General features: G+C 36.2%; 1 protein-coding gene across 3 annotated transcripts; it reads right to left on the bottom strand.

Moving 5' to 3' along the window:
* Positions 1 to 8,455: 8,455 nt before the first annotated feature.
* Positions 8,456 to 9,977, bottom strand: LOC113317493. Of its 3 annotated transcripts, none has more exons than XM_026565615.1 (3): positions 9,726 to 9,977; positions 8,886 to 9,225; positions 8,456 to 8,774 (listed from the first exon to the last, which is right to left on the bottom strand). In XM_026565615.1, exons 2-3 carry the CDS (start codon positions 9,208 to 9,210, stop codon positions 8,770 to 8,772), a joined length of 330 nt encoding a protein of 109 aa, XP_026421400.1. In that variant the 5' UTR covers positions 9,211 to 9,225; positions 9,726 to 9,977; the 3' UTR covers positions 8,456 to 8,769. The 3 variants fall into 3 exon arrangements, with proteins under 3 accessions (XP_026421400.1, XP_026421399.1, XP_026421397.1); XM_026565614.1 differs by having other exon boundaries at positions 8,460 to 8,774; positions 8,883 to 9,225; XM_026565612.1 differs by having other exon boundaries at positions 8,460 to 9,225.
* Between the last annotated feature and the right edge of the window lie 335 nt (positions 9,978 to 10,312).

Here is a 10,312-nt window from a genome sequence, read left to right on the forward strand (position 1 = left end):
TGACAAACATGCTTGAGATAGCAACGCATGCGTTTTCGACCGAGAAATGCTCTAACAATCTCCCCCTTTGTCAATTTAGTGGAAAAACTATTAATACATATGGAATACAAAAAGAAAATACATTTTTGAAGATCCTATTCCACATGCCTAATCTTCAACATTACTTGAAATCTTCGTCACTTCCAAGTACTCCAATGATCCCAAAGGTCGTAAGTTTAGCATCATCGTTGTTAAAAATCTGTAGCTATAAAAATGAGAAAATAAAGTTATCGGTCATTGTTATACAGTAATATAGTATCATTACATAGTATCAAAGTTCAATTGTATCACAACTTTGACAAAAATACTATTGTGATATGTATCACTCCCCCTTAGTCAATACTCCATCTTACATGGAAAACACTCCCCCTTACATAATGATCCGAAAACCATATGTATTTGTAGTGTGAACTACATATTAATTCTCCTCCTTTTTGTCAATAAAATTGGCAAAGGTACAAGAACGGGATCCTAATGAAATTTCCGAAAGAGGCATTTCATGACCAAAAGAAAGCATATATCAACTTGTTCTTTAGATGCAATCATAAAGCCGAAGCTAAATGCATTCACCAAGGAGTTTAAAGATACAAGATAACCCCTATAATATTCCACATCCTCACTCCCCACAAAGATATGGAAATTAAGTGCAAGTTCAATTAAGAACTCTCCCACATAAAATGTCATTCCTGAAAGAATAACAAGAGCGACCTTAATTTCAAAAGAAAATAAGGATTTATTTGGACATAACACACAAAGATCTTAGACATAACAATCAAACCTACGGAAATAAATACAGATTTGAAGTAAACACTTACTGGAGTTCCAAACTCAATTGCCCAGAAGATTGAGATAAGCGCAAGGGAAAGAGTCATAGAAACAATTAATGAACCAAAACAACACCAATAGACTGCCGTAAGTGTTGAAACGTAGCAGTGTCTAATGGTTTGGTGAGAACATCATCCAATTGTTGTTCGGAAGGCACAAATTCCTTACTTATGATACCATTTTCATAAAGATCTCGAATAAAATGGTACCTTATATCAATGTGCTTAGTTCTTGAGTGCTCAACAGGATTCTCAGTGATTCAAATCACACTTGAGTTATCACAAAATATGTTCATTATTCTAGTATCAATGCCATAATCGTCTAGCATTTGTTTCATCCATAGAAGTTGAGTACAACATGAGCCAACAACAATATATTCTGCTTCACATGTAGACAGGGATTGTGAATTATGCTTCTTGCTATGCCAAGCCACAAGATTCAGTACTATGTAGTATAAACCCTCTGATGTACTTTTTCTGTCTTCTACACATCCTTCACCAGCATTTGAATAAGCAGAAAGGTCAGTGTTAGTATCAAAAGTGTAAGATACACCATACCCGACATTGTGATTGATATATCGTATGATCCGCTTTGCAACTGCAAAATGAGATTCCTTTGGATTAGATTGAAACCTAGCAAAACAACCAACATTAAAAGAGATACCAGGTATAGTGGATGTAAGATATAGAAGGCTACCAATAATAGATCGATACAATTTTAGATCCACGTTTACTCCTTTCTAATCTTTATGTAGTTTACCAGTAGTGGGCATAGGTGTCAGTTTTGGAGTTGACTTATTCAGACCGAATCTTGACACAATATCCCTTGCATACTTTTCCTGGCATAAGTAAATTCCATCTTTATGTTGTTGAATTTGTAATCCTAAGAAGAAATTTAATTCGCCAACATTTATCATTTCAAATTCTTTAGCAAGAGAGAATTGAAAGTCCTTTAAAAATTTCTCAGAAGTTGAACCATAGATCATATCATCAACATATACTTGAGAAATGAAAATATCTTTCCCACTCCATTTTGTAAACAAAGTTTTATCAGCTCCGCCTCTTGAAAACCTTTTCTAATAAGAGAAGTAATAAGTTTTTCAAACCAGGCTCTGGGTGATTTTTTTAACCCATATAAGATCTTCTTAAGTTTAAGAACATGATCTGGAAAATCACGGTTTTCAATCCCCTTACGTTGAGCGACAAAGACTTACTCCTTTAATATCCCGTTTAGGAATGCGGATTTTATATCCATTTGAAACAACTTAACCTTAAGATAACAAACATGAGCTAATAAAAGTCTAATGGACTCAAGGCGTGCAACATGAGAAAAGGTTTCGTCAAAGTCAATGCCTTTAATCTGTGAATATCCTTGAGCGACACGTCTGGTTTTATTTCAGACAGTCGTCCTGAATTCATCAGACTTATTATTGAATATTCATTTAGTACCAACAATATTAATATTGGAAGGACAAGGTACAAGTTCCCATAAGTCTTGTCTTTGAAATTGATCTAACTCTTCACGCATTGCATTCACCCAAAAGGGATCGCTCAGAGCTTCATCAATATTTCTTGGTCCTACTTAAGAAAGATAACAATCAAAATTGCAAATATTTTGAAGTTTTCCTCTTGTCTTAGCTGTAGAATCTCTTCCTCCAATAATATTATTGGGATCACGATTCCTTTGAACCCATAGGTGTCGTGGGGGGACACGTTCTTGTTCATCAGGAGTAGATTGATCATTGCTCTTCTTCTCGTCACTAGAAATATCAGGGTCAATAATAGTTGGAATAACTTTGACTGAATCTGGAATTTCTTTGACTTTCTCAATTGTCTCAGTTTGAGGCAACTCAGCAGGAGGATTATGATGAAAATTACTAATATCATCGATGATAACATTAGCAGATTCCATCATGACCTGGGTTCTGAGATTAAATACTAGAAAACCACGACTATCAGAAGCATAGCCAAGAAAGATACCTTCATCACTTTTGGTATCGAATTTCGCTCTATGTTCTTGATATTTTATAATGTAACACTTTCTTCCGAACACTCTGAGATAGTGTAAGTTGGGTTTTCTTCCTTACCACAACTCATAAGGAGTGTTTAGGGTTTTAGACCGTAAGTAAACACGTTTGATCAAATAGCATGTTGTAAAAATAGCTTCTCCACAAAATCTTAATGGTAGGTTTTTGTTATGGAGCATTACCCTGGCCATTTCCTGAATGTTTCTATTATTTCTTTCTGCAACTCCATTAGCTTGAGGAGTAATGAGTGGTGAGTATTGTTGAATGATCCCCAGTTCGTCACAAAATTCAGAAACCCTAGTGTCCTTGAATTCAGTTCCACGTTCGCTTCTACTTTTCTTTAGTTTGCGACCTTGTTCGTTCTGTATCCTTTTAACAATAATCTTGAATTCAACAAGGGTTTCATTCTTATGGGATAGAAATGCAACCCAAGTGAGTCTGGTGTAATCATCTACCATAACTAAAGCGTACTTCTTACCAGCAATCGTGGGTTGTTGAATTGGTCCGAAGAGATCCATATGAATTAAATCAAGTGGAGATTTAGTGAGAATATCTCGTGATGATTTATGGCGAACTTTCGTTTGTTTACCCTTTTGACAGGCACCACATACACCTTCAATCTTTGCATTGATTTTGCAAACGCCTCTAAAAAGTTCTTTGCTAATGATCTTAGTTAGGAGACGATAATTGATGTGACCAAAACGCTCATGCCAAAGATGTGTAGATTCCACCTTAGTCAAATTGCAACAATTTCTGAACTGAGTATCGAGAAGATAACAGTTGTTTTTACCACGAGTTCCTTGAAAAATTACTTTTCCAGTTTTGTCAACAATGTCACATCCATTTGCATTGAAGACAACTCGATGGCCTTTGTCACAAATTTGACTAATAGAAAGAAGATTTGGAGTCATAGCTTTTACATATACTACATCATGAATTTTAGGTACGCCAGATAGTTTGATCATCCCTTTCTTGCTTATGTAGCAACAACTCCCATCTCCAAATGCTACTGGTCCACCTTCATAGGCGTCATAAGAAACAAAACATGTTAGATCACCTATCATATACCTGCTACATCCACTATCAAGAAACCATTGAAAGGATGATGTTGATTTTAAAGAAAAAGCTCCCATACTATCAGTACTTTTCTATTTAGAATTTCCGTGTAGTTTTGTACGTCTTTATAGAGAAGTGATATGTTGTTTAATTGAAGATTACTTGCAACTTTCAGTCTCTTTTGAAAAGACGTACAAACATGTTGAAAATGATTGGAAGAATCACAAGATAAACATGGGCCAACATCTTTAATCCTTTTTGAGAAGTTCTGAGTCGTATCAATTTTCTCGATATCTGATCGATGTTTATTATCTGACTTACGACTATTCTTCAGTGAGGAATGACTGGACTTACTCAGATCCATCAAATGATTTTTAAAGGCTTTCAAATCCTTAAGTATATCAATTTCTGCAACAAGGTCAGAATTGATCCGGATTCGTTCATCCAACCTTTTTTAGAGAATACCAAGTTCATTAGAACTTCTTATACGATTGTTTTTTAAACCTGGTGAAGCGCTACTTGAGACTTTATCGTCCATAGAATCAGATCGCTAAAAACACAAACTTGTAAGATCTTGAACGTGTTTGCCTGTTCTGATACCAATTGAAAAATCTTGGGTCTAATAACAACACCCAATATTTCGCTTAGAAATTTGTATGGACAAACTCCAATATACTTTTCTAGAGAATCAACTAGAAAGTCAGAGCAATCTAGAAAAAGTATATCAAATGAGTTAATATCTCTATCTTGATTTGATTTACTCAAGATAATAGAAATCAACGAGTCTTTAATAAATTCAAGGAATAACTTGGTACCAAAGACCAATATCCAAGTGTCGATCAATGTAAATCAACAACCAAAGGTTGGATATTCTAATTGATTGAACTTCAACACACAACCTGCATTATTCAATTATACAACAAAATATAATGGGGACAGACACCAGAATTTTGTTAAAGAGGAAATTGCAAATGCAGAAAACCCCGGGACCTAGTCCAGATTGAACACACAATGTATTAAGCCGCTACAGATACTATCCTACTACAAACTAACTTCGGTTTGTATTATAGTTGAATCCCAATCAATCTCACACTGATCCAAGGTACACTTGTACTCATTACGTCTCTGATACCAGCAGGATACTACAAACTTGATTCCCTTAGCTGATCTCACCCATAACTAAGAGTTGCTTCAACCCAAAATCGATGACTTTAATAAACAAATATGTCTCACGCATAAAATTCTATTGATATAGATAAATCCGTCTCCCACGAATATACCTATAAATTTTGTTCTTTCTTTAGATAAATCAAGGTGAACAGGAACCAATTGATAACTCAGACTTATATTCCCGAAGAACACCTAAAATTATCAATCACCTCACAACAAACTTAATCGACTAGCGAAACAAGTTATTGCGGAATCACAAATGATGAGACAAAGATGTTTGTAATTAATTTTTATCTTGCCTATCAGAGATAGAAATATCAAGCCAATTATTTCAATTGTACTCGTATGATAGAAACAGCAAGATCAGATCACACAACTACGAGAAAATAGTATCGGTCTGGCTTCACAATCCCAATGAAGTCTTTAAGTCATTAACCCAGTTTGAGAAAAGAAAACCATAGGGTTAAAGGAGAATCGACTCTAGCTACAACTAATATCACACGTAAGGTGTGGGGATTAGTTTTCCCAGTTGCAAGAGTTTTTCCTTATATAGTCTTTCAAATCAGGGTTTGCAATCAATGTCAGCTTAGTAGCAAAGCATTCAATATTCATCATTAGATGAAAACCTGATTAGGTTCAAGCTAATATTTATCAACCGTTAGATCGAAAACATAGCTTTTTATACACACGTGAAATGCAATTTCTTGGTTCGTGTAACCTTACCCAAACTTGTACATTAGTTGGTTCAGCAATAGTTAACCAAATGGTTATCATGTGATTACTTTCATATCAACCATATTCTTCTTCACCAAAACTAGTTCAAATGACTCAAATGAACTAGTTAGAGTTTTGTTCAATTGCTTAGATCTTATGCAACTTCACAAGACACAATCGAAGCAAAAACGATTTGATTCACTTGAATCGGTTCATGAACTTTATAGCCATATTTTGCAAAAGCATTCTTTAATAAATAAATATGAGTTCAAGAACATTCGTTTTTAGACATAACCTACTCAAGTTCGCGGACTTAAGTTCTCAGAAGGAGTTCATAAACTCCAACAGAAATTCTCGGGTTTGAGAACTTCCCCAGTTCACAGACTGAGTTCACGGACTGAGCAGGCTGAATGATTTTCCAAACTCCAGCAGATATTCTCGGACGAGAACCTACGCTAGTTCGCGGACTGAGTTCGCAAACTGTGCAAACAACTCCAGTTCTTTTGATCAACAAAGTTCACAAACTTTGGTTCAAGTAATAGGACTTATACATATTTGTGTTTCCACAACAATGCTTATATCCATCAATGGTTATATAGTCTAAAATCTCATTTCAATCATTGAAACATTCTCAGACGACGTTATATAGTTGTTATTCACAAATTATTTTTCGTCAGAGTAATTTTCAAAGTGATTGAAACATATGATGACTTTCATCACTAGGTAAAGATGAACTTGGTTAAAGCGAAAGTTTACCAATACATATTTCGAGAAATAGATAGGAGAGATAAACTCGGCTCAAAATACCAAATGTGTGTAATCTAAGTCTATATAGCAAAACGACTTTTGTCTCAAGATAGGAGATAGAGTAAATAGACTTTTGAGTGATAGATAAGTTCAAGTCTCCACATACCTTTTAGTTGATGAAGATCCACCGGTTCCTTGAGTATTCCTTCGTCTTGTATGATGATTTCCATGGATTTCTTGAGCTCAACTACACTTTCTATCCTAGTCCGAGACCTTAGATACAGTAGACTAGAAATCAATACTTATAGTTTTGATCACTAACATTGACAAACATGCTTGAGATAGAAACACATGCGATTTCGACCGAGCAATGCTCTTACACTTATCGTACTCCATCCTCTTGTGGTGCACATTACTTTCTTACCATTGTCGATGATTATTCTCGTTGTGTTTAGGTTTATATAATGGCATATAAAACTGAGGTGGTGCAAAATTTTCAGAATTTTTTTGCAATGGCTAAGACATAATTTGATAGACAAGTTAAGCAAGTTCGCAGTGATAATGGTACACAATTTCGTCCTTTGTCCATTTTTTACTAAACAAGGAATTGAATTTCAAACATCATGCGTGGATACACCACAGTAAAACGGGCGAGTTGAACGGAAACATCGTCATATATTGAATGTGGGGCGTGCTTTACGATTTCAAGTAAATTTACCTCTTCAGCTTTGGGGCGAATGTATTTTAAATGATGCACGTATTATTAATCGCACGCCTACTCCCTTGCTTAATGGTATAACTCTGTATGAATTTTTACATGGAAAGTCTCCTATTTATACTCATATTCTAATATTTGGATGTTTGTGTTATGCAAGTATTATCCCTCGTGATCGAAATAAGTTTAATCCACGAAGTCGACGTTGTATTTTTCTTGGTTATCCTTATGGAAAAAAGGTTGGAGGTTATTTGATTTGGAAACGAAACAATTTTTTGTGTCTCGTGATGTTGCTTTCTTTGAGAATAAATTTCCTTACATTAATGCTTCGTTGGATAATGATAAGGAAGAATATGAAAAATGCCAAAATAGGTTGAATGAAGAGATGACGACCTCTGTCCCCTGCGGTAAAGTTAGAATCCCAGTCTGAAACTGACGGGGTTACTATCAATCTAGCAGGAAGGGGGAGTACAAAACTAATAGATGGTGACAGAATTGTCACAGGCGCCGCAGAAAATGCTTAAGGGACCCCGTATTTACACCCAAAAAATTTACTCACTTTGTGTCAACTTCTTATTAGCTCAATTTTAAAGCGGACCCTATTTTTCGCAGATGGGATAGGGTGAGGATGAAATCTACTGTGGTTATGATTGACACATAGGGGTAAGATTGTGGTGTATGAAGCCCGGGTCTCGCTAGCAGCTTCGGGCTTATCTAACCGTGGAGACAGAAATGTAACAGGTGTGCAGAACTCAGACACGGGCGTACAGAACTCATTGGAAAGTGACGGAACTTTGACGTTCTTACAAAATCTGTCAACAATAGCCAGTGGGGACAGACCACGTGTAGTACATAAAGTGGCCAACAAAGATATAATGTGTACTGAACGAAGAGTGTTCAGTGGTGATAAACATGAAGACCGTATTTCAACAGTCACTAGAAAATGTGACGGACCACGTGGATTAGAGGAAGTGGTCGGTGGGGACTAGGGTTGCACATGATTCGGTTTTTGGCAAAACCAAAACCGAAACCAAAGTACTTGATTTTTCAATATTGAAAACCAATGAAACCATATAGCCTATTCGGTTTCATTGGTTTCGGTTTCTACTCGGTTTTTTTTAAAAACCAGACGGTTTTTGGTTAACCGAATGATTTATAAAAAATTAGTTAAAAACTTAAACCTGATCAGTTACATTCCCAGAATCCCAGTTTGCTGACAACATATGCAACTAAAATGAGAACAGAGGTTCGCAGTATCGAGCTAAGAAAAACCCCAAACATCTTTTAAGTTTTAACTACATACTAATTGAAACAAAACTAGCTCAAAAGAGAATAAAAGGCGACAAAAATATAAGATATTAATGCTCCCCTCATTCCCAGACACCAGCTGCAGCCTGCAGGCATGATGGGATCAACTGGTGCAGTTGTTGGCTCAATGTGAATGCACTGAAGAACTTTAGCTGCTTCTTCCCGTGCCTCAAACTGAACAAATGCAAAGTTCCATCAGATTCTGACATGCAATAGATACTAGCAGATAACCCAACAAAATTCTGACATGCAATAGATTCTGCTCAAAATGCGTTTTCATACCACCTGTCCCATACTTGACACCCTGAGCTGCAATTTTTGTCTTCCAGTGGTGACATCTTGCATATTTTGAAGGCTGGGGTTCCATATCAAAGTGGTTCCACATATTAGATGTACGTTTCTTTCCCTTTGTTTCTGTCACTTCTATGTCGGCTTCAGTTGCATCTCCATCTGCACTAGCATCTCCAGCTCCACTAGCATCTCCAGTAGTACTAGCATCTTTAGCAGCACTTGCACCTCCAACTGAACTTGCATTAGGTGCAGGTCGAGGTCGAGGTGGACGCTTATTAGAAGAAACAGAGACAGTAGGTGTTGAACTAGATCCTAGCATTGTCAAACAGCAAGTCTGCAATATGATTAACCATACATTTATGTTAAACATTCATGTATGGAATTATAGGTGCTAAACTAGCAATTGAGACAAAGTTGCTGCCCTTATCCACATGGTACATATAATATAAACCCAATCACATCTTACATTTCAGCAAATTAAAATTGGGGACAACTAAACCCAATCACATCTTACAAAGCTTGAGAAATATAGAGAGGGTTGACGATTCACATTCAGAGAATCAGAGTTGCAGAGTATGGAATCCCCAATTTTATATTCTCAGCATAATAACCACTACTGTAACTCACTGTGTAAATTTGAGCAAAACCCACTGTGTAAATCAACCTAATTGAGTAATTGACCCTAATTTGAAATCCCCAAAAAAATTTCAATTTTACAAACCCTAATATCAAGTCATAATATCAAAATCAGTTCAAATCTAACTCATAAATTTCAAAATCAAAGAAGAAAATGAGGTAACATGGTGAAGTTTGTTACAATCACAATACTTTTACCTTTATAATCAAACTCCAGCTTCTAGGTTCGACTAATGGTGAGGTGACGTATGCAGGGATCTCATGCTCCTATAAGGCTATAACTGAAGGCTTATCAGTTATCATGGCATTCCATCTCCGCTACTACAAGAAGAAGGTTATGGTGAGACTCGAGTGAAGGTATATCACTTCAGATGATGAAGAAGGTGATGGGAAGATGAAGTTCTCAGACCGAAGTTCTAAGAAGGAAGAGAAGAGAACTAGAAGACTCGAGTGAAGTATTAGGATTTAGGGTAAAATATCTAACATCAACAGCTAATATTATTTCAATCCTACGACCAGTAAAAATCGGTTAACCATATGGTTTTTGGTTCGTTTTTTTAGGAAACCTAAACCGAAACCGATAGTTTCGGTTTTCTGAAACTGACAACCACTATTGAACCATTTCGATATGGTTTCCGTTCAGTTCGGTTTAAATTGTTCGGTTTCGTTTCTGGTTCGGTTTTGTGCAGCCCTAGTGGGGACAGACCTGGAGTCCGTATGGGTGTATCAACAGCTTTAGGAGACAACTTTGTCTCATTTACATTTCCTTCTCCTCCGTCTTCACG

Source organism: Papaver somniferum, chromosome 10, assembly GCF_003573695.1.
Source record: "Papaver somniferum cultivar HN1 chromosome 10, ASM357369v1, whole genome shotgun sequence".
Taxonomy (NCBI): Eukaryota; Viridiplantae; Streptophyta; class Magnoliopsida; order Ranunculales; family Papaveraceae; genus Papaver; species Papaver somniferum.

Coding starts and splice junctions, on each gene's coding strand:
- LOC113317493 (XM_026565612.1), bottom strand. CDS start 9,210: ATGCTAGGATCTAGTTCAACACCTACTGTCTCTGTTTCTTCTAATAAG.